Here is a 23,834-nt window from a genome sequence, read left to right on the forward strand (position 1 = left end):
GGCTGATCTCACATTCGCAAGAAGGAGATACTGTGTCACACAGAGCCCTGGTCTGTGGGCTGCATTGTGGACAGAGTTCAGGCCATGGAAAATGTGAAAGGGACACAAAGAAACAATGGGAATGATTGGCACAAGGACTGCAGCAAGACTCAGCAGCCCCACTGGCACTCGGTTGGCTTTGAGGCAGCGAGGAGGGGGAGCCTGCCCTGCACAAAAGCCCATTGAAAAGGTGTTTGTCCCACGGAGCAGTGCCAAGGCTGCCTGCAGCTGGGCTCCAGCTGACTTGGAGACCTCAGGAGAGGGGTTACCCTGATGGACTTCACTCCTCTGCAAAAAGGAGCAGCTGTGGGGGCACTCTAGGAAAAGACACAGGCAGAACCATGGCTCAGGTCAGGTGGGGAAGTTCAGGATAAAAAGAGATTTGCTTAAAGACTTAAAAGGCATCCTGGATGATAGTAGCAAGCAGAGCTCAGAGAAGACAAAAAAAAAGTCAAATAATCAAAATTTAAATTTAAAAATAAATAGGAGAGGAAGCAGGAATCAAAAAGGAGGTGGGTCACAAGTCAGGTCACAAGCCAGCCTATCTGAATTTCAAAGCCTCCAAGCTTTGGAAGCAGCAGGATCCAGTTTCCCCTGCTCCAGATGAAAGCAAGTTTCCCTTTCTGGTGTAGCAGGGCACAGCACTGAGACATGGGTAAATCACAAGTTATTGCCCCTGAGCCCTGAGGTGATGAGATAATAACTTGATGCACCTGTACAATATAATAGCAAAGAACTATGCAAAACCCAGGCAGTCCCAGGAACTCAAAATGCTCCTTGGAATAGCTTGTAGCATCTTAGTTGCAAGTTAAATTAACAGGATTTCCTCCTGTGTGTCAGAGGAAAGGCTGAGAGTTCAACTTCTTGCTTATGAAAAGCAGCAAATGTCAGAATCAAAATGTGGTTTAGATTCCTCAGCTGACATTTTGTAAAACGGACAGAGCGGAGCAAGTGCAGAACACTCAAGGAGATGCTGGAGAGCTGAGCTAGAAAAACACATCAAATCTCTCTTTTCAAGTTCTGCCTTTCAAAGGCTGGATAAAAAAAAAGAATTTGGTAAAAACAAGCACCTGCTGTTCAGCACGGAGAGCCAAAGACAGAGGACAGCTTCAGGAATGAGTTTATGCAGAAAGACAGGCCATGAACGTTGGTCTCCTCCTCCTGAAAACAGCCAGCAAGAATAGCCCTTTTCTTCTCCTCCTGTTTGTGCAGCTGGAGCCTTGCTGGCAAGAGGGGAAGGAGAATGAGCTTGAATCCTGAAAGGAGAGAAAGAAAACCAACAAAACCCAGTGAGTTCCTGAGAAAAGCAGCCTATCTCCTTGTGCATTAAGGCTGTTGCTTTGTTCCTAAAGTCGGGCTCAGACAGATCATTAGCATTCCCAGCTCACTCCTTCCTCATCCTCTTCATGTGCCACTCACAACTGGAGGGGTTTTTAATAATAAATTGGGGGAAATTTGGTAGTACAACTCAAAAATACAAAATCCACACAGCAGCATAGCTCAGCTGGGCAGAGGATGCAGGCTGTGAGGTGAACAAAGCTCATTTTTTATCAAATTTGGATAGAAATGGTAACTTCCTGCCAGCTTTTGTCCATTAGCTCTGTCTGTGCTGTCCTGGCAGCCCAGAGAGCTCTCCTTTGCTAGAGGCAATAAATAAGCACCTTGTTGAAAGATCATACAGCTGTTACCCAGGATCCTACTTTGCATTTTTGTTTTCCAACCCAAGTTGAAAATAAAAAAAAAAGAAGCAGGGTAAATTGTCTTCCTAAAGCCAGGTTAAAACAAACTCAGGGACTCTTTGTGCCAGAGAACTCAGGGATGCTGCCCCATCCTGCCCTGCTGACAGGTTCTGGGGAGGAGAGAATTCAGCAACTTCTTTACCCAATCAAGTAGAGAAGTTTTCCTAAATTTAACACCTCTGGTCACAGAGACACAGCAACTCAGTGGTACCATAGAAACACTTCTAGTGTCAGTATTTATTTTTTACCTTAATATACATTTATACAGGCCATAATAAAAAGGCTATTACGCAACAGTTCAGTGAGTTATTACCTAGTTCCAAGAATAATGCATGCAATTACAAAGGAGAGGTAGAAACACCGTATTAAAGACCTAAAAATACAAACATTATATAAACAAACACTTTCAAATTAACTGTTGGAATTTCATACAGATAAATAAGGTAAAAAGTACATTACTCTGTCAAAGTAAAGGAAACACATGGTTATCCCAACACTGAAACAATAGTTTGATGTGTAAGCCCTGTACAACTTTGTCAAATAGTTCAGACCACTGTGTTTAAGAGGATTAAAATGATTTTGTCCTGGAGAATGGTTTATTCAAGTATTCAAGCAGTTGAGTAACAAAAAAGTCCCAAAAATAAAGTATAGGAACCATTTCCAGAGAAGCTGATCTGCCCCAACACTTTGCAAATCGCTGTCCTGATGATCTCATGGGATGCTTGAAATGACAATGCCTATAAGGCTAAATGAAGCTTCCCACCTCTCCCCTCAAATGCACACAAAATAATCCTGATTTTTCACACACTCTATATGTAGAGATTCTACATCATTTTATCAGCATCTCAAACCACAACATTATTTTCTGGTTTGTTTTTTTTTTAATTTTTTTTTTGCATGGTTCATTGCAGAACCTTTCAGTTTACAGTATTTATTGTAATACTGCCCAAGAAACAAACTACAGAGAACTGTCATTACACCCCTAAAGACTGCAGGCATTAATGCACATATTGCATGCACAACAAAAGATGCAACCAAATCTATAGAAAAAGCAAACAACCAGCAACTCAACATTGCTATTACTGAGAAAGTCCAGAGCAGTAGTTACTCAAGTATTAGACAAATAGGTATAAAATGGAAAGGTTCACATGAATACAAGTTTTTACACAGTTTGTTTGAAAGTCTTCTAGAAGCTACATTTGAAATTCTGAAAAGAATTTTATGTACACTGAAATGAAATTCAGCCAAGTCCATTGTGCCTTCTTTCTCTAGATTTTTTTTTTTAATATAGTTCTTCAAAAATGAATATACAGTTGCTTTAGTAAATTAGTGCAAAACAAAATATTTTGGAAGAAGATCATCAAATTGTATCCACATCAGCTGAAAACCCCCTGGGGATTCTGCACAGATGGAGAGAATTTCTTCCATCCCCACTTTTGCCCTGGGGTAAGAGTGTGTTTGCCATCCCTTCATATGACAACCTGAGCCATGTGTACAACAGGTGAGCTCCCACACAAGGCAGCCGAGCCCCAAAAAAGCTTCAAGCAGCACTTGCACGTGGTTAGGGCTTCCCAAATTCACTCAGCCACGTTTTACTGAACAACTTAAAAACTCTTGAGGGAATCTTCTGAGGGAAATGTCTTTTTTTTTGTACCTGATGCAGAAGGATCCGCTCTCTAAAAACCTCACGAGGAAAAAACAACAAACCCTGATCGTTCAAGTTCAAAGCACATGTACAAGGATCAATTTGAAATGTGAAGAGAGATTCTTTTAAATTCTGTTGCTAGGAAGGAAAAGGAGCTGCTGGATCAGTAAGGCAAGTGTACTTTTGGAATTTCTCCTCTTTGAATACGCTGCTGTTTCTTTGGTAGTCACCACAGAAATGTAAGAATCATCTTCCACATGGGGTAGAACAAGGACAACAATGAAGCTGTAGTGAAAAAAGTGCAGTATCACTGATGTGGTCCCTTATGTTCACACCATCTGGTCCTCAGGATATTCCTACTGCTCATACACAGCCACTGTGCTGTAGCAGAGTGCAGAAAGCCTTCGCTCAATGCTGGATTTATCTGCAGAGAGAGGCACAAGACAGGTGATTGATCATCAGAGTTATTGCACAATGTGTTAATTCTGTGGAATTTTCATAATTCAGCTGAACTTACACTTGTGTACATTTTCTATATCTGCAGGGTCTTGCAGGATTTTAGTCAGTCCCTCCAGCAGCAGGGCTGCCTTGTGGTATCGATATGTGATGTCTTCAGTTTGCTGGAACATCTCATCCAGAGCTGCTGACTGCACCTGCAATCAGTCAGGACACTCAGAAACTCCCTTAGGCAAGCAGCAAAATGAAAAATTCACAATGAATCACCTAAAAGTGTCATTAAGAAACTAATTTTCAGCTTTGATTTAGCTGAAGTGTTGCTGTAACTAAGACAACAAAATGAAGGTGGATCTGTAAGGTCCCTTCCAAACCATTCTGTGACTCTGAGAGGATGCAGCACCTGTGCTGAGAATATTCTGCACCAAAAAAATCTATAAAAGCACTCTGATATGAATAAATATGCTCATTCATCTGAATTCTCTTGTAAAGAAACTAATTAATTGTGCACAACACCACCATTATCAGGGCTAAGCACAACATTCACCAGAATTTTCTGTGTGGCACAAGAATTCCTCTCATCACTAAAGCTGTTAAATTTCCTTTGTGGTGAAAATATCAATTTATTTTCTGGTTATGGAGAAGAGAGATGTGAGATAAGACAGCAGTTGCTACAGTTCAGGGAAGAGGAGGGATTTACCATTTCCACAGCACAGCTGTAGATGAGTTTCTCTGCAGTTACACTGTTGATTTCATCAATGAACCTTTGCTTATCCGAAAAGAAACGATTCAACTTCTCTGTCAATTTTTTGCACATTCCAATACAGAATTTGTATCTCTCATTGAGGCTTTTCACAACTAGGAGAAAGGTAAGAAGAAATTAAAAAAAAAAAAAACCCAAACAAAAACTTAGCCCAAGTTCAGCTTTGCAAAGTAAACTTGTTTAAACATGTAATTTTAATGTTTATTTACTCCACCACTTCTATGACTCGAGAACTATCAAATATCAAATTTTAAGTTAATGAATACCCATTTCCTAACTGTTTCTGGCTGTTTACTACCAGAATTGTGCAATTGTACATATCTACAGTTCTCCTGCAAAGAAAAACAAAACAAATATTGCAACTTGAATTTTCTGATGTAATCGGCAAAGAAAATTCACAAGCACAGCAAATTAGATGATGTTGCATCTACCTTGCTTAACAGCAGTGGATGGGTTCAGTTTCCCAGATTTGACCTGTGCTTTGGCAAGATGCAGAGAAGATGCCAGTAACTGGGCAGCTTTCATATACAACACCAGCTGCTCCACTTGTCTAGGGAGAAGAGGGAAAAAAATAATTTATGCATCAAAATACCTTTTTAGAATGCATTCAAGCCAGGGCCAGACACTACTTTTTAATCACAGGACTCAGCAACAGCAGAAAAGGAAGACAGATGTTTAAAATGCAGCTCCACCCCTCCCCTCCCTTCCCCTCACAAACATTCTGTCATGGGGTGAGGGGACATCTGCTCATTTAGGACAAACTGCTTTAAATGCAGACATCTGAGAAAGGAGCACTTATTTGTGGGGACTCTGTGCCCCAGGTTAACGTCTCACCACAAGTGACTGGGTGTACTTTTCATTTCCTATCCCCCTGGAATTCTCAGTTGTGAAAAGCAAACACTTTACAGGAGTTTTCTGTTGGATTTTTATTACTTCAGGAAGAAGGCAGGAAGTAGAACTGCCCTTTCCCACCACTTCAAATTTCTCATATTTCTCCTTGCTTTTGATTTTGTATTGGAGCTGATTGACTGTTTTTTTCCAGTGAAACCAAATTTGGACACTTCTTCTCCCCTCCCAACCTCCACCTCAGAGCTTCAGTCAACAGGAAGGGATGAGGGCTCACATCTGCCAGAAGCTGGTACACAAATTTCCATGCTGCACCTCAAGCCTGAACTCAACACTTTCCTCAGAAAAGTGGCAGATCAGAAAAAAATCTTTTGTCTCTGCTCTTTCTTATCAGTCTTCAGTTGTGAAAAAAATAATTCCTCTAAAGATTCTCTACAGGAAATTAATCACTCCCAGCAAAAAGGGCAGAGTTTGATGTGTTGGATCTTCACTAATTCTCTGTTTGCACACTCACCCCCACTCCTTGCTGAGCTGGCTGATCTGATCCACAACGATGCTCTCCTGGATCTGGTACAGTGACACAGCAGAAGTGCACAGCTCTGGGTTTCCTCCCCTCACTGCTGTCAGATCCAGAACACACTCTGTAAATGTCAGCATCATGTTTAGGTGACGCAGTGTGTCTGTGTGCTCTCTCTGCCAGAGGGAAAGATGACAGCAATTTAACCACTCTGAGCTATCAGCCACATTTAAAACTCTTGTTAATCATTTCAGGATTTCTTGGTTTGTCAGTTCTGTGTAGGAATCACAGTGTGGTAGAGGCAGCATTAGGGATGACAGAACCAAATGGGCCCCAACAGATCTGAACTCATTCTCTTCTTTGTAAATGAATTCAAGATATTGTAGCTTATACTTAAGAGTCTTTCAACAAAGCCAAAGGAATTGGTACATGGAGTTCTGTGTTGAAACCTGAGGAACTGAAGGAATCACAAGTGGGACAAATTACTTATTATATTATCAGCAACACCAAAAGTATGCTTGGCACTTGTGTGAGCAGCCAGGAGGAACATTTGGCTTTTATTGTGTAATAGACTTAATACCTGCAAAAGAACTGATCTGCCTCACTCTAATTTACACCTGGTTCTGGAATTAAATTGTGGTAAAAGGTGGCTGTTGCCAAAGTTTACACTTTAGGCTAAAAACTTCAATTGGAGTGAACAGCTCACTGCTGTTCTGTCGGTAAAACACACAGTACACATGCAGAGTTCCTCCTTAAAAAGAAGTCTTCAAAACTAATCAAACATATCTTAGCAATGCTTATAATATTTTTATTAGTAATACAGGTCTGAATACATTTTAAACTCTGTGGGAAGAATACAGTGTACTGGTAAGCATTCATGTTGTAAGAGATATTCCATAGGGACCCAAACACCTTCCAGCAAGATGTGAATGAGAAACCAGAACAGCAATCTGTCTTGAGAAATGTACACTCCCAGAATAGCATTCTGGTGAAAGACCACCCCAATTTGTGTTTCTAAACTGTCACTCCTCCACACATTTTAAAAAATATAGGACAGTCTTCCCACAAGTAGGACTGAAGATCTTTCCCTGAGTGTGAAGAAGCAGTGAAGTGCCCAGAGGGACTTTGTTACTGTCAGCATCCACATCCTCTGGCATTTAACTGAGCCCTCTCTGGGAGGCTCTGTGGACAAAAGTAGTGAAGTTCCTTTGGTTACCTATTCAAACATATGAAATGCCAGCAAGAACTACCAAAGAGAAACTGGCAACTACAGATACAGCAATATTTTCAAGATCTTAAAGAAAAAAACAACATGTGAGACAGCACAGAGGAAACTACAAAGCACACGGAGCAATCCTGCTTTCCCCACACCTATTTCAGCAACACCACACATTAGAAAACATGAAATGATTGTTTCTATACCTCCATTAAAGTTTCCTCAGGCAATTCAGGAGCTTCAAAAGTGATAAAGCCCTCTAGGCTGGGCGGGGAAGTACCATAAGGGATGTACTTCAGACTCGGAGCCGCCTCGGCCCCCGGAGGAGAGGAGCCCATGTAAATCCCAGGAGGAGAGCCCATGTAAACACGGCCACTAGTGGAGCACAGAGACCCTCCAGAACTGTTTGATCCCACTACAAGAAAAATAACACACACATTCAGTCTGATTTCAGCACTGGGTGACACGTGAGGAGCAGCACAGAGAGCCCTGTGGAAGGCTCTGCTCACTGTGCTGTAACAGCAGTGACAACTCCTGAAAGATTCTGGGCCTCATGGCTGACAAGGACTTCAGGTTGTGCTGCGGTTCACACTGCTCACATGAAGCCCTTCAGTTTGAGGTTTCTGATATCTGACAAAATGCAGGCAGTTCCCACCCTTGGTTGCTGTTTCTGGGACAATGCAAGGCAGCAGGCAAAAAATCAGAATTCTGACTTTTCCTTTCCACCTTTGCCATAGAGCTCCCACTCCCAGTGAGGGAGTAAAGCTGTGTACACTTTACTCACTGCTGGATTGTAAATCTGTGCCTCTGACCCTTTTTAGGGGGGAAAAGGCAGAAATTATCTGATATTCATCTCCACTTTCCAGAGCAATTTTACTGTAGGCCTTGTGCAAGGCAGCAATCAGGTCCCAGAAGTGGACAAGCCCAAGTGAAAAATTTGAGAAATGTCCAGACAACTGGCAGGAAAGTCTTACCTGAGGTGGTTCTGGTTCTGAGGACCATGTGGGTGCAGGTGGGAGGGGTGGCACTGCTTGGAGGAGACCCCACAGTGAACATGACAGCCCGAGAACTTGCCCCACTTCCCATGGCTGGAGTTGCCATTGCAATTCCATAGGCTCCTGCTGGAGCTGGGAGAGAACATTGCAGCAGCTTAGTCCCTATTCCATATAATCACACCAAGAAGTAATTACATGCAGCAAATTGGAGCACTGCAACACAACGTGCTTTGATGCAGATCCAAGCCCTGGACTGGTTAGAGGTTCTCAGAGGAAATAAAAGAAGCTGAGTGGACAGTCTTGGTGAGACACAAACAAAGTCAAGGTGCAGCTTAACAGATCTTTTTACTTTCAATATCTCAGTGTTCTATTCTTAGCCAGAAAACAGCAACAGAGACTCCCTGAGAGCCTGAAGATGTCAGTTTTGCAGCAAAAGATACAGCAGAAAAAATTCCAAAGGCAGATCATGACAGGTCTGGAGGCTAAAGACCAGCCCAGTCTGCAGAACTCCTTCCACTGCTCAGAAGGGAGAACTTCTGGTGGCAAGGGACAAGCTCAGGGAGGAGGAGGAAAAAACCCAACCAAACACCCACAATTACAGAAATTTGTTTTCATATGAAATCAAGGTGGAATTAGAAAATGAAAAGCCACAAATGCTAAATTAAAAATAAAACCAAACCAGAAAATCCCAAACCCCTCCAGCCAGCACAGGCAGTCAAGATATTTCTGTGTTTAGCACAGAAATAAGTGTTTTCCTGTCTCAGTTATTTTTAAAGCTATGCTAAGGAAATGGAACAGATCCCCTTAAACATTAAAAAAAGCCTTCTGTGCTGAGGCTAAAAATTGACTATCAGGACCAATTCTTGAAGATGGAAGCAGAAGGTATTCCATAAAAACCCAGGCACAGGGAAACAACCTGGATGTATCACTGATCCTTACCTGTATCCATTGGCCTCTCTGTGTTGAGACTGTCTGTACTGCCTTGGTATAACTGGCCCCCAAGGGTGGTCTTTACCTGTTGATCTGACAGCTTCCCAGTACTAACAGACCTGGACAGGAAAACACATGAATTCCCAAATTAAAAATTCATCCAGGAATATCTTCCAACCTGCAACTAAGGATAGCTAAGATTCTTGGTATTTACTACAGAGAATTTTTCAACAAAAATAGAGAAAGTATTGAAATCTTGCTTGTTATCATGGATCTTCTAAAATAGAGCAAACCATAAAAATAACAAGACCTTTAACTCTTGAAAAATTTATATTGCAAATTTTGTCATAGAGATTTTCAAGCAAAAACTGAACAGGCTTTACAGAGGCAATGAAATTCCAGATTCAGTTAATCAAAACAAAAGGGAACTAGACAGTAACACAAAGTGCTCCAGGAAGTCCCAGCTATATTTATAGCCAGTACAAAATGTTTCTGTTGCATACACCAAACCTCAGCATCCCCTCACAGCTTTTTCACTCTTTGAGAGTTGCTGTGTTCAGTTCTGCTGCCCAGCTGCCTCCCCCAGGGATGCAAAGTTTCTCCTAAAGCAAATGGGAGAGCTCTAAGTTATCATTTAAAGAGAGGAATTTGAGGAAATCTCTCTTATAGACACCTCACCTACCCAAAGATGCCTCTCCTCTTTCAAAATCAGCCCTGAAATTTGATGAGATGTTCTGTTCCTGGTGGTGCCTACCTGCCAAAGGTGGTTTTGCTGTGCTGTTCTCCTGCCTGTTTGTCAGCTGCCTGGCTGGAGTGGAAGTGTGTGAAGTCCCTTGGGTCAGTGATATCTTTAGGCTGCAGTGGGGTTTCAGCCAAGCCCTGGCGATTTGCCAGCGCCAGCAAGTTGGAGGACGCTTGAGTTTTAGGTATTTTGAAAGGAGCTGTTGCCTTTAAGAAGAGCAAGAACACACAAAAAAAAACCTAGTTAGAACCCCAAAATATTCTTGGTTTCAGGCACTGTGCTACTGAGAATTGCAAACTGAACAAACCTTGGTGGGAGAGCCGATGATTGTTGGCAGTGGGGTTTTGAAGAGCCAGTCTGAGCTCCTGGGGGAGGATCCCATGTGCTTGGTAGGGGATGTTCCCAGGCTACCTGGCCTGCTTGGCTGTGGAGAATGGCTGTATCCATAGCCAGCATAGGATGGGCAGACTGGGTCTGAATGCTGCTTTCTGAGCTTCTGCTTGTTTTGGTAGATATCTGTGAGGGTAGGAGCACTCTGCAGCCTCGCTCCCATCAAAAGTGACTGTGGAGACTGAGACGGTGGAATAGGAGAACCTGTGCAGACAACAAACAATAGGGTAAAATTCTACTTGCAGTGCTTGCAAAGTGTATTGATGAATCCCAGAGTTCCAGAGAACAACATTAAACTGCAAGGGGAACAGATTTAGCCCATGGATTATTTGAACTATTGCTGCCCCACACTGATGAGCCCTCCAAGCTGCCAAACAGGCACCATTTCAGGCTGACAGCTGTCCTGGCAGCTGCACTATGTCTGGCAACCTGCAGCAAGACAAATAAAGTGGCTGGATTCAGCAGGAATGGCATAACCAGCAGTGAAATTCCAAGCTGAATAGAGGTTCTCAAGGCCTGGAATGATATTGTTGCAAACAAGAGCGTGAATGCGACATCGCATGTTAACGACTTGTTTTGTGTGTAATGACTTCATTTGCAGACACAAAGGCAGCCCATGTTCCTGCAAGAAAACTGGGTACTAAAAGAACCAAATTATTCAGATGGAACAGTCTGGGGACATTACTTTGAGCACTTGTTTACTTTTTAGCTTGTCAGACTGAATTTTTTTTCAAAAGCTGACAGAGGAAGTCCACACTGAGGAGAAGCTGCACTCATACCTAAAGCAAATGGAAGAGCTCTAAGTTATCATTTGAACAGAGGGCTTTGGGGAAACAACTCTTACAAACACCTCACCTACTCCATGATCTTCCTCTTTCAAAATTAGGCCTGAAATTTGATGAAATGTTCTGTTGCTGGTGGATGTTTTTGTGTCTCATGATAAGGAACTGTGCAAAGTTACAAACAGTACATCAGACTTCAGTTTTATGGTCACAGCTTCCCAGAGAAAATGCCTGCCTGTAACCTCAAAAAACTGACATTGAAGTGAGTTTCACTCATGTTTAAAAAAAAAAACTAAAGAGGGAAAAATTGAACCATACAACTAGAAAAGATTTTTAAAAGCTGGCCACGAGACTCCTCTGAGAGAGGCTTCATTTCATAAATGCCTGCTCAAAAAAACCACCCCAGACTTCTTGTAGTTTGCTCAGTAAAGTGCCCAGCTGTTACAACACATCTTTCAGCCTTCTTAAGCCCATGTTTTTGCTAGCTGGATTTTGAATATGAGCTACTTCATCTTGATTTCATTCCACTCCACTAGGCAGTATGTTTCAGAAGAGCCTGTCTGCCTGCAGCTCTAGCACAGGGATCAAGTCTATTCCTCATTAACTTTCCAGCCAAGGATTTGCTTGCTTGAAATCCCTCTGCTTGTCTGTCTCAGAGCACTGGGAAGTCTTCACCTGTCGTTTTAGAATCAGTCTGAAATCTCAGTGGTTACTGTTCCAGTGTTGTTGCCACCCCAGGGAAGGATTCTGAATTAAAAGTGTGTCCTGGGCTGCCACGGGCAGCAAGGACAGCTCAATTAGTTCAGAAGCTACGTTACAAAAGACATCTTCAGTCCTTAGAAAAATCTCAGCTCAGATGACCTCACCTCACCCAAAGCAAAAAACTGCTTCCCATACCCTTTAAAATGCTGAGAAACAGACCCACTGCAATTTGTGGTATTGTACAAACAGAAATACCACTGCAGCCATTTCAAATTAAGAAGTGAAACCAAGGAGAAAAAGAATGCAGAAAACATATGAAGAAATGAAACATTAAAACTCCTGCCAGCCATAAAAACAGTGCTCTGCTGTGTTACAAGCTAGTTTGATATTGGCAAAAGGCACTAAACCAAGAACCTGACAAAACTCTATCCAAATAAAAGCTGCAACAAGAAAAGCAAACACAATGCTTTGTATTCTCTTCACACACCCCCTTTTTCACTTTTTAAGATACCATTTCATATTTAAGGATTCACTCATTCCTTTGGTTGAGCCAGTCAATGGCACAGCAATTATAAAGGCAATTTTTGAGACATGATAGAACTTATTTCATATGGATGAAACCACTCCAAGAGGTGAAGGCTCTATCATGTCCAGATGGTTTTGGACAAGTGTTTAAATAGGAGAAAAACTCCCAATGCAGTTTCACTATCACACCTTAGAAAGTCAAAATAAAAAGTGTAACTAGTATTTTAGCTGCAGAAGAAATGCACCCAAAATGTGCACAGAGCAGAAGAACCAGCTGCTGAATTACACATTCTTATACCAAATCCTTCTGGCATTACAGTGCAATTCCATCTTTAACAGTCTCAGAACATCTTCAAGTCCTATTTCTTCCTGACTTCTTTTTTTTCTTGCTGGCATGCCATCATAATTTGTGACTTGCAAAGCTTGCTGACTGCTTAGCAACAGGAACATCAAATCCCAGCTGATTTCCCAAGGGAATGACGAAAATGTGTTGCAGGCTGTGCACTGGCAGCTCTGCCTCCCCTTTCTGAGAACTGGCATGACAGAGCTGGTCTATCAAAACCAGATTCTCAGCAGCATGTTACTACCATTCATTATAAACCAGCCCTGGTGCAAGACAGGCTACATCAGAGGTGTTGCTCCATCTTGAGAATAAGAAATTTTTGTTGCTGTTTTATTGTGTAGGGAATTACTTATGGGCAAAGGTGTCACCCAGGTTACAAATGGGATGTTTCCACAAAATCTCAGGGTCTCCTATTAACCCATTCTAATGTGTGTTGGCTCTCCTACTCCTTTCACAAAATGCTCTCTGAAAATAATGCTGATTGCATGGTCCAAAGCCACTCACCTGAGAAGTTTCTACTCCTTGATTCATGTCCTTGGAGTTGTCCACAACAACAGTGCCCAAGCTGCTCAGGTATGGTTCCAACTATGCAAACAAAATCAAAATGTGGATTTACACTTTCTGCTTCACTTACAAAGATAAAGCAAGTGAAAACCTAGTTAGTTTACTTCTGTGAGCCATTTAACAGAAATGATTTCTGCATAAGTGACCTGGCTGGGCAGGTTGTGGTTTAAGATTAATTTCATGCAAGAATTAAGAGTTCTGAATGACTGCTCCAGCATGTCAATGCTCACCTAGTGGAGAAGGAGAATAAGGTCTGGAAGATCCTGTGGACAGCCTGCGGCCCACGCCCTGGGCAGGGTCAGCTGGCACTGGGGAGCACGAGCCCATCTTCATGAACCCCATGGGGCTGGTGTTGGAGCGCCTCACAACCCCGGCCCTGCCAAGGGAATAATGTCACACACACTGTGCTCATGGCTCCCTGAGAGGAGCTTCACAATCCCCCCTGAGGAGTCTGATCAGTTAATGGAAATACTGGTGTCTCAAGAGAAAGCTAAGAACTTAGGTTAAGCTTTCCATACCGATCATAAGATTTAATTCCCTTTGTTCTCACAGACTTTTAAACTTTCAATGCCTTAACAGGGGAGAACATTAAAACAGACTTCCCTTAGTACACCCTAATCTTCAAAAAACTTGATAATCAATTTTTTTTTAATTTCACAATCAATTATTGCTATATATTCCCATTTTTTAATCAGCAAAGATTCTGACAAAAATTTCATATTGGGTCTGGAATCCAAATCAGATAACTGAAAACAGATTATTTAAGGGAAAGTAATTTCCCTGAATGTAGCAACTATAATCAAATCAGGGATCCTGGAAAAAAAATATGCAAAAACCCCTGGAATTTGTTTTTGTAAAGATCTCCAGAGTTCTGAGTAGTCTATTTATGAGTCTTTGACCTTCACCAGCCTGATCCTGCAGACCACAAGGCAGAGAGTAAGTCTGGCTCACTAGAGCTTTGTAATGAGACAAGCTGGTTAATCAGCATGCCAAAAATTGTTTCCTTGATATTCTACAGAACAAAGCATTCATCTCACCACTACATGTGTGAAAACAAAACATAACTTATTACTGACATTTCAGTTCATGATGTAATGCCATGCAATACACAAAGAGCAGCAAAAAAGCAAGGCTTCATCTTTTTACCTTCTTGGGTTGCATTTTGAGTAAAAGAACAAGCTCATTTTGTTTTCATGAAATATTTCAAGTGCCCATCCAACAATCTTGAGATTGTGAAGGGCTTTTATTTGTTATCATTGAAACATCTCTTCAAGCGCGGAAAAAATAAAAAGACATCAGCGAGAAAGCAGAGACATCTTCCAGGATACAAACACCAACCAGACCCAAGAGAGAGGAGTTAAAAAGCCCAGCCTCACCTGGGTGATCCGTGGGGGTTTGACACGGGGCTGGCAGTGGAGGAGAGGTTCTGTTCGATGCGCTGGTAATTGCGGAGCTGCGTGGGAACCGGGATCGGCGCCGTCTCGCTGCGGGGGGACACGGAAGGCTGACAGTGCCTGAGGTTGGGAGGTGTGGAGACAGGAGATGAGTACAGGTAGGCTGGTCTCACTCTCTCAGAATTGTACTGTAGGAATTTGGAGAAAATCTAGGAAGCAGGCAAATCAAGTTCTGTGCTCCCTGGGTGCGCTGCGATCTCGGTTTGTCCTCACCGAGCTCCAGCGCTGCACTGAGGAGGATCAGGAGCTGGTCAGGACTCCCTGCCTTCCCTGCACTGGCTGGGATCACATGGAGCTGGGATTCAGCCCTTGGTCACACATCACTGAGATCTCCAGATCCCTCTGACTCCCTGCCAAGCCGCCTGCTGTGTTTACCACACTTGAAAATAGTGTTCTAGGAAAACCCAGAGCGCCAGGGACAGGAAGTTCAGAGCAGGACTGGAATGTGGACAAAAGCCACTGAAGCACAGGCAGAGATATCCCCAGAGACACTGTGAACTTGCAGGAGGAAAACATGTTATGTAATGTAACGACCAACTCCTGAGAGCAGGAGCCAAACCACACACCTGAACATTAATCCACAGATTCCAAGTGCAGATTGCCCAAGTTCAGCTGCAGTGGCAGGGACCTGCCTCGCCCCAGTGTGGCTCCTGATAAGGGACTCAAACTCTGCATGTAATCAGTAACCAACACTTTTAAAGGAAAACACAACTCACCGGAAAGAATTTCAAACAAATGGGCTGTTGGGAAGATAATCATTTTACTATCTGGCCTTTTATTGACCATGTCTTTAAGGACAGATTATAAATTCTTAGAAGAAATGTGAAAAAATTCTCTAGGAAAACAGGCAGTTACAAGACTCCCTGTCTGGCTCCAGCTGAACAGAAATCTGTTTTTTTTACTGTAATTGTCCTATTCTCTTTGTTACCAATTAGAATGAAATATTAGCTCCAAATAGGCACACTTCCTTAGCAAAAATAAAATAAATTTGTCCTGCTGTTGCCACCCAGTTTCTGGATCCCACAGAGTAATTTGGAAGTTGGCTGTGGGCACACAGTCAGCAGAAAACCTGAAAACTTCCAGGCAAGGAGAAGGACTCCCAAGTGGAAACCACAGGAAGGCTGTGGGCAGCCTGCCATGACTACACAGCACATTCAGGGAGCACAGGGAGCCTCTCCCCAGGAGAGGGAAGCAGATGTTATTTAAACTGTGGCACTCAGGAGACCATGAAGGCACTTCAGCTTTTAAAGAACTCAGCACAGAAAATGCCTTTCCCTGCTCTCACACAGCCTTGCAGGCTGAGCTCTGGCCCAGCATCCTCCAGTCTGATGTGGTTTGTTACCAGTCAGAGAAAATGCAATACAGATGTGTGCAGAGCTGCATGTAAATCTTGTTTCTCTGAGATCCAGAGGATAAAACTGGTAATAAACCACAGGAGAGTGAACCACCTTGACCTAGTGTGCCCATTCTGGCTGGATTCTGTCTGTGAACAAAGCACTGTGGGCACAATTAATTCTGTTTCATCAGCTAATCAGAAAGATTCACTGTTTCACAGGGCATAACCTTTTGTAAAACACCAAAAAACTGAAAAAAAAACCAAGCCACAAACAATGAAAGAATATTTGTCAGGAAATAAAAAACCAAACCCCAAAACCAAAACCAAAATCTTGTAGAATAGCAGACACACACACTGCTTTCTTCAGACCATGCCTCATGCAGCCCTGAATGCAGTAACTGAATTAACTCAGCCAGTAATTAAATCAAAATATTATAGCACAAACAGAGTGTGAATAGTAGACACCTGTTTCTAATCACATGACTATTTAGCTCTTAGCAGTGTACAGGTACCACAACTGGAATATTTTCATAAAATTTCAAACTCTAAAAACCCTTCCTGACACAAAAAAGGAAAGAACAGTGTATTTGTACTACACTGTACATGGCCAGTTCAGAGCAAATGGATCTCTAGAGGAAAACCATCCCCATTATCTGCCCTTAAACATAAAACATGAGGCTAAAAGCTGTATTGACAGCCTCTGTCAGCAGATTTCACCAACTGTACAAAGATCAGCACAAAGTAACAAACTTTTTTTGTGACAAGCATTTCTAAACAAATAATGCTGACTTGCAGCCCTCTAGCACTGGCACAAGTCAAAAATGCACCCAACATAATAGCTTTATTCCCCAGTTAGCCACCCATCCTCTTTCTGTTTGTACTGAAAACATCATGAAATTCATCACTTGAACAAATTCTGCTTAGATATCCCATGAGTAGTTAAACATCATAATTAAGCTTTACATTTTCCAATGTGACACAGGAAAACTTTCAGGCCACACTGAGGAAAATCAGTTCTATTTTAAATCAGCAGAAAATGAAGCCTACAGCCATGTGGAAGAAAGGGGACTAATTACCAGTCCTGCTGATGGAAAACCTGCAATACATGTTTAGCTCTTTCATGTGACTCTGGCATTTGGTGAGACACAACCATCAACTTCACAATAATCACTTGCACAAAAGCCACACCCAGTGACCAGACAAACCAAGCCAGCCACGAGACACAAATCCTCAGCAATCTGGGCTTTCAAAGTTCCTCTTCTCTCACAACCACTTCTCAAAATGTATCTGCATTCAACATCTTGACTGACTACATGAAGGCTGTGCTGTGCTTCCCAACACCAAAGAAGACAAAGCAGTTATGTCCCTAAATTTCTGCTTTTAAATGTGAACAGACAAAGAATGCTCCCAGCTCCTTACAGAATTTTTTTTGGGATGCACCAGAGAAGGTATGAAGGTAGAGAGCCTGGGAGTCTGGTTTCTATTATAGTCAAGTTTCACAATTCAAAAAAAATTAAAATAAATAAAGCCAAAACCATAAACCAGCAGAGCATCTAAGGCCACATCACACACCTGTTAGCTGGGCCAGAAGCAGCACTTCGAGAAGAGGCTGAGGATGGTTTCTGTACAGTTCCTGAGCTTCCAGAAATAGTTAATGGTGACTGCCTGTGAAAATAAAAACCACTGTCAAGACAGGTCCTCACCCCAGAGAAACTCTACTTGGCAGCAAAACTTCCTGAACTCAAGCTGTTTAGATACTCAAATTCAATTCTTCATCTTTCAGACAGCCCCCAGAGCTATGATAACCCAGTGCCAAAAGCCCAGAACCCCCTTCTGCAGCTGCAGCACCCATTTTAGAAGAGGTTTCTTTTGGAAGAAGCTCAGCACACCTACCCTCCACACATCAAGAACTCGCTGGAAGCCCGCCTGCCAGCTGCTCCCAAAGGCATGTCATCTGCAGGAGGGAACACATGCAAAACCCACGTCAGCAAGCAGAATCAGAAAAAAAAAATACATCTTCCACATTGCTGTTGTAGAGAAAAACATTTCAACATGCAAAAGTTTCCCACAAAAGGTTTTGTGTAGGTAAATAGCTCAAATGTGACTCCCAACAAAAATGGAACTGGGGAAGGGAGTTCTTGACCAAGTTATTTTGCTGTTTGTTTGCAGGTTTTTGCCATATTAATAGTTTTGAAATAAACTCAATTGTTCAGGAGTACAAGGTATCAGCACTGGGATGTTTATAACAGTGGATGGTAGAAACCTTCAGGCAGTCCTTTAGTCAAATATTTACCACAAGTTGGTGGCATCATCCAGAAATCAGCTGACTTTGTGCAATTCAGGTTGGGACTGTGCCATAAAGTGCTACATCCAAGTTTTTCCTTTGTGCAAGCCCAGGCTGATGCTGTACCTTTCATGTTAGAAGTGTTTTATATTTTTATCTACACCTGTTATTTAAAGCTCTAGAGCATAAGTTATAAATGTTCACTGAGTGTGGAGAAAACAAAGTGCCTGCTTCCACAAAGAATTCCAAGAGAATCCTTGGGTCTTTTATCAGCAGTTGTTTACAACTGAATCTCTCTTCTTCTACTGCCAAGCCCCACTATTTTCCATGACTTTAAACCACCCCTATTGCATATTTGGCTGTTCAATTGAAGATAACAACATCCCAGATGGATGTGCAGTACCAAAGAGTTTCCTTCCAAAAAGGAATCAAACTACATAAATTAATTTCAATTTGAATTCAGACACATTTAGAGCAAAGAGAGCCAAAGAACAAAAGGAGGTAGAAGTGTGTTATGAATGAAAATTGGGTTGAGATGTAAAAACAAGAAAGGTTCTTACATGAATGGTCTGAAGAGATATTGTGTGGGACAAGAACAAAGTCATCTGTGTCACAAGAGGAGTTCTTGCTACTGGTACTGGCAGAGTCTTTAGAGACTTGAAGATAGTTAGGAGGACCCAGTGGAGGGGAAGACAAATTTTCTTCTTGAATGTGCTGCATGTCTGGCAGAGACTGGAGGGGGGTGGTGGGAAAAAGAAAGTTAAAAAATCCAGTGATTCAGAAAGTAGAAATGCTTTTGAACTATGACATTTCAAATGCTGGATAACCCTGTTGTGTCAGTTTAGTTCTAGGCTGATTAGGTTGTGAGTTTAAACAATTGTGATTTATTCAATCATTCCTGGTGATACAGATGTACCTGTTCCAAATGTCACATACAATTGAAGTAATTGGTTTGTAATAAGGGGCCTTAGAAAAAAACAATTCAAAATTTATCTGTAACAGCCATTACATTGCAAACCAAAGCAGAACATCTAAAGATTTGCTGCTCTAGCATTTGATATTTCTATGTATTTTTTTACCTTTACCAAAAAGAACAACAAGATACAACACAAGGAGCAGAGAGCACCAAAGTGTTAATGGCATTTAAGGAAAAGACAGGGGTGTTTCTTGCTCTTTGCTCCTGAACATGACAGCTTACAGTGTTCAAGTATTAAAACACTTTAAAAATTCACGAATTCTTGGCTAAACATTACAGAAAACATTTTCTGGAGATTGTTGTGTAACACAGAACTTACTGGAGGAGAAGCAAAGCGACAAGGGGAGCTACCACAGGAACTGCCAGAGACTGAGCCTGGGTATGTGGGCACTGGTACAGGACAAGCTAGAAGAAAGAAAAAACAGAGGGGAAAAAAAAAAAAAAAGGGACTAAGACTTCAAAAGGCTGAATTTCAAACAAATTTCCTCACTGCTCCTCATTCATAAGCCCTTCCACAGTTCATAAGAACAGCACATCCTCAATCACACGAGGGTATTTAAGTTCAGTGCAAACGTCAAAAGAACAAGTAAATAAGTATCACATTTCAGTCTGGCATAATACAAGAAAGGATTCAACACTCAGGCTCATAATAGAGCACAACAACAGGCAGGCTGGGGAAAATGTCTCATAAACACTTAGTGTGATATTTGGCAGATCTTTCTCCCTCCCAGCCCTCAACATTCATCATTCATACAAATAAGTGAAAAAAAAAAAAAAAAAGCAAACTACTTACATTTTTTCACTGTTGAAACGTGATCCAGGAAAGGGTGGTTGAAAAATGCTTCTGTAGAAGAAGAAACAAGCACCATTGTGAGTAGATGTACAAATGACAGAATTTACAGACTGTAGTGCAGATGGTGATAAATGCTTGCCTTCCCAGAATCAACTCTGCAGAGCCAGAGGGTGAAGAGCTTATAAAAGATTAAAGCTTTCCATGGTATGTGCTGCTATAGAGTTTGGAAAGGAAACAAGAATCAATTGAATAACTTCAACCATCAGTCAGCAAGGCAAATCAGACTGAATCACTAGAAGAAATCTTGTGACTGCACTTACAAGTCATGTACACAAGAAACTTCCCTATGCTGCTGAGGAAATTATGTTTTCTGTGGCAGTAATTCACTTTCAGTCTGCTCTTCAAAGCACTGAGCATTTTTCACATCAGACACTGAAAGTATTTGCAGCTCTGCCTTTCCCAAGGATTGACATTTCTTTTTGAAGCCATTAATGCTACACCTTAGGTGCCAAAAAAAAAAAAATCACAGCAGAGCCATTCTCCTTTCCACTTCCCAACAGCAGAACACAACCTGTGCAGCCAGTTCATGGCATAAAGCAGAATTAGACACCATTTCTGTAACAGCTACCTCAGTGAACCCACTGTTGTTACATTAGAAATACTTTGCTTTTGTTGTAAATGGATATGCTGAGACACTCTTAATTGAGCATAACCAGTTGGCCACCAGGTTACATGGAAAGTTTTGTTCTGCAAGAAGTGTTCAGCTGGTTCAGGGAATTTGAGGCTTGGTGGGAGCCAGCTGCTGAGCTGAGTGAACTTTAATGTCCTAACACTGGAGGAAAAACAATGCTGTGCCTCAGACATAAGTAAATAACAAGGAGAAAAAAAAGAGAAAGAATCTGAGGCCTGCAGTATCTCCCTTCCTTCAGCAACACTTTTCTCCATGACCCAATAAGGGAAGGAATCCAGCTGTAATGCCTGAATAATGTAATTATTAACTTCAACACAGGGATCAGGTGCTCTCCAGCTTTTGTATAACACCTGCTGTTCTACTTCATATTGCTGGAAGATCAACAACATTTCCAGTGCTATTTTTACTTTAACAACAGGCAACTGGGCTCTGCTATAAACTCTCCCTTTCACTCCCTTTGCTAAGCACATTCCAGAGCAGCCCCTTTGAGGCCCTTTAAGTGGCTCAGCCAAGGAAAACATGACTTTCATCACTGCCATTCCGCTTTCTATTTTTCTTTCGAAGCACAAACGCTTTCTCCCACCACCACAAGTGATACAGTGAATTTCCCATGTTTGAAGAAACTGGAGGGTTCAGCACATGCAGAGTGGAATCAATTACTCACAGTCCATGTTTGTGATGTATTATTTCTGCTACACATAGAGATTTATATACTGACCTCTGGATACTGTAAATATAATTTGTGACACTCTACCCAATTATCGTGAGCTTTTTCTGGATCTGAACTAAAATTTTAACATTAACATTTCCTGGCAGCTGTGATAAAACTACATTAACAAGTGGTGCCATAAAATTTAAATAAGCAGCATGAATATAATGACATACAAGATGCAGCTAAGAAGAATTAATCAAGATGTAACTTTTCAATGGTGTGTTTCCAAAGTGGCTTCTTCCAGAACACGGAGATGAGAAATGTTTGCTCCCACCAGTTAAAGTAACAGAAATAAGACTTCAACATGAAATTTAAGGTATAGCAGTGAGCCCTTGAAGGAAAGGGCACAATTGAAAGAATTAAACTGATTTATATTTCACTACTCAAAAACAAGGTCATGATTTATGTGCATCACTTAGTACTGACAGCAGTTATCCAGTGATTTGTTTTAGCTACCCCTGCCTTCCTTATGAAAACAGAGAAGGAAAAAACCCCACTTCACTTCTCATGTAATTGGCTGTGGCCAAAAGGTCAAGATAATTATTCTGGTCACATGAATACAACTAACAAGGAAAGTCAAAAGAGCAAGAAGGAAAAATAAATACATACCAAAGTCCATTCTATCCTTTTGGTTTCTCTGAAGCAAACCCAACAGCAGGTCAGCCAGGTAAGATGATGTTTCCCTAGGAATGCTGCACACAGGAGGAAGTAAAACATGCATTAAATGTAATGCATGCACTGAATAATGCATAGCACATTGAATTTCAGGAAATCAGCATTCAGCCATGTCCCTAAGTCATCACTATCCATGCTTTACAGCCCTAGAACACTTAGTTTCAGCTAGGTACAGTGAAGGTAAGATGCAACATGATTCACTGTGCAAAGATAGCAACAGCAAATATTTTTATGAATCCCAGGCATTCCCCAAGATGAAAAAGTGCTCAATCAACAAGTGTAAGTGATAGGAAAGGCCACAGCGACATACCTAGGAATCAAATTCCTGTTCTTTTCATAAAACATTCTCAAATCTTGAGGACTATTGGCCTGTCAAATAAAAAAGTACATCAATTAAAGCTTGGTTTCATGGAGGAAATAGCCTTTGTACCTAAGCACACATACACAAAAAGGAGACTTTTGCATATGGGCATTAAAGGAGAAAACACCAAGCAGAGCAGTGACTCCAGCACTGAGGATCCTTATTTATGTATTTCCTCTGGACTGAGCACACTCATCATGCAGACTAAGCAAAAACAACTTCTCCCCTGGTCTTGTCAAGCTTTTTCAGCACCAACACTCAGACATCATTTGCTTCTGCTTTCCTGATGAGAAGCAAGAGCCCAAGGAATGCCCTTGAGACTGAGAAGAGGGAAAAAGAAAAGAGAGTGTTACCTGAAAAGGTGGTTTTCCAACAAGACACTGATAAATCACAGTTCCTATGCTCCACAGGTCTGCTTTAGCATCATAGTGCTGAGACATAATCACTTCAGGGGCCTGGAAAGAACAGCAAAGACTCAGAAGGGAAAAAAAATGGAAAACCACAGCAGTATCAATCTACTGTCAGAGCAGTATTAACAGAGACCACCTGATAGTAAGAGAAAATTAACATTTTCATGTGCATCACATGGCTTGAGAGACACCAGCTCCACATAAAATGAAAGTTGTGTTTCAAAAAATTAGAAATGCTGATGTTCTGAAGCATTTGGCACGTTTGGGAAGAAGAGGGAAATGTTATTTACTTGGCTCCTGCAGTTCTTATTTTGGACAGAGAACCACTAAGAAATATTTGATGTTTGATTTTAACAATCATGATGTCCAAATCCCAAGGATAAAAAAAAAAAGGTAGTAAAAGTATGGAAAGGGGAACTATACTCTGTCCCTGATCCTTGGCTTTTGCCAAGCTGCAAGCAGTCAATTATTTTGTCCTGGCAGAAGAATGTTTGAGATAAACAAGATAATGTGAAATATCCCTTACCATGTACATAGGGGAACCACACAGAGTTGCAGCCATCATGTTGCTGTGCAGATACCGAGCAAACCCAAAGTCAGCTGTGTAAAGAACAACCTTGGTCAATGCAGAGAAAGATCATTTCCAAATTTTTACAGTCTAAAAATCACCTGTCTCTGACTGAAATCTGCTACAATCAACAGTGGGATTGAAAAAAAAAAAAAAAAGGACAGGTTTAATATGTAGCCAGCTACATGGAATAGCAGAACCTTTGTCATGCTGAAAGAATAATGTATTCTCTTTCAAATGAGCCAGCCAAGAAGCAGCAGTGACATCATTTGCACAAACTGCTGCTCAGGCACCTCCCCAGCTGCAGAACAGCCTGTCTGGCGTCAGCAGGAAAGGATTAAAGTCACTGGCTAAATATAAATGGCTCATTAAGAGTGATGAAT

At 41.6% G+C, this 23,834-nt stretch overlaps 1 protein-coding gene across 1 annotated transcript in view; it reads right to left on the minus strand.

Annotated features, from left to right (window-relative positions):
• Positions 1–1,986: 1,986 nt before the first annotated feature.
• The window catches only part of ULK2 (unc-51 like autophagy activating kinase 2), a 36,649-nt gene continuing 14,801 nt past the window's right edge, over positions 1,987–23,834 (minus strand). Inside the window, exons 7-28 of the mRNA XM_033078177.1 lie at positions 23,410–23,483; positions 22,827–22,928; positions 22,423–22,481; positions 22,047–22,129; positions 20,035–20,085; positions 19,561–19,646; positions 18,826–18,997; positions 17,875–17,935; positions 17,554–17,646; positions 14,568–14,705; positions 13,422–13,567; positions 13,132–13,212; positions 10,193–10,479; positions 9,898–10,091; positions 9,153–9,262; positions 8,193–8,345; positions 7,425–7,633; positions 6,000–6,178; positions 5,071–5,189; positions 4,577–4,734; positions 3,941–4,076; positions 1,987–3,847 (exon numbers count right to left, since the gene is read on the minus strand). Of these exons, the coding sequence (XP_032934068.1) occupies positions 3,780–3,847; positions 3,941–4,076; positions 4,577–4,734; positions 5,071–5,189; positions 6,000–6,178; positions 7,425–7,633; positions 8,193–8,345; positions 9,153–9,262; positions 9,898–10,091; positions 10,193–10,479; positions 13,132–13,212; positions 13,422–13,567; positions 14,568–14,705; positions 17,554–17,646; positions 17,875–17,935; positions 18,826–18,997; positions 19,561–19,646; positions 20,035–20,085; positions 22,047–22,129; positions 22,423–22,481; positions 22,827–22,928; positions 23,410–23,483 (2,759 nt within the window). The 3' untranslated portion in view covers positions 1,987–3,779. The remainder of the gene's footprint in view (positions 3,848–3,940; positions 4,077–4,576; positions 4,735–5,070; positions 5,190–5,999; positions 6,179–7,424; positions 7,634–8,192; positions 8,346–9,152; positions 9,263–9,897; positions 10,092–10,192; positions 10,480–13,131; positions 13,213–13,421; positions 13,568–14,567; positions 14,706–17,553; positions 17,647–17,874; positions 17,936–18,825; positions 18,998–19,560; positions 19,647–20,034; positions 20,086–22,046; positions 22,130–22,422; positions 22,482–22,826; positions 22,929–23,409; positions 23,484–23,834) is intronic.

Source organism: Catharus ustulatus, chromosome 22, assembly GCF_009819885.2.
Source record: "Catharus ustulatus isolate bCatUst1 chromosome 22, bCatUst1.pri.v2, whole genome shotgun sequence".
Lineage (NCBI taxonomy): Eukaryota > Metazoa > Chordata > Aves > Passeriformes > Turdidae > Catharus > Catharus ustulatus.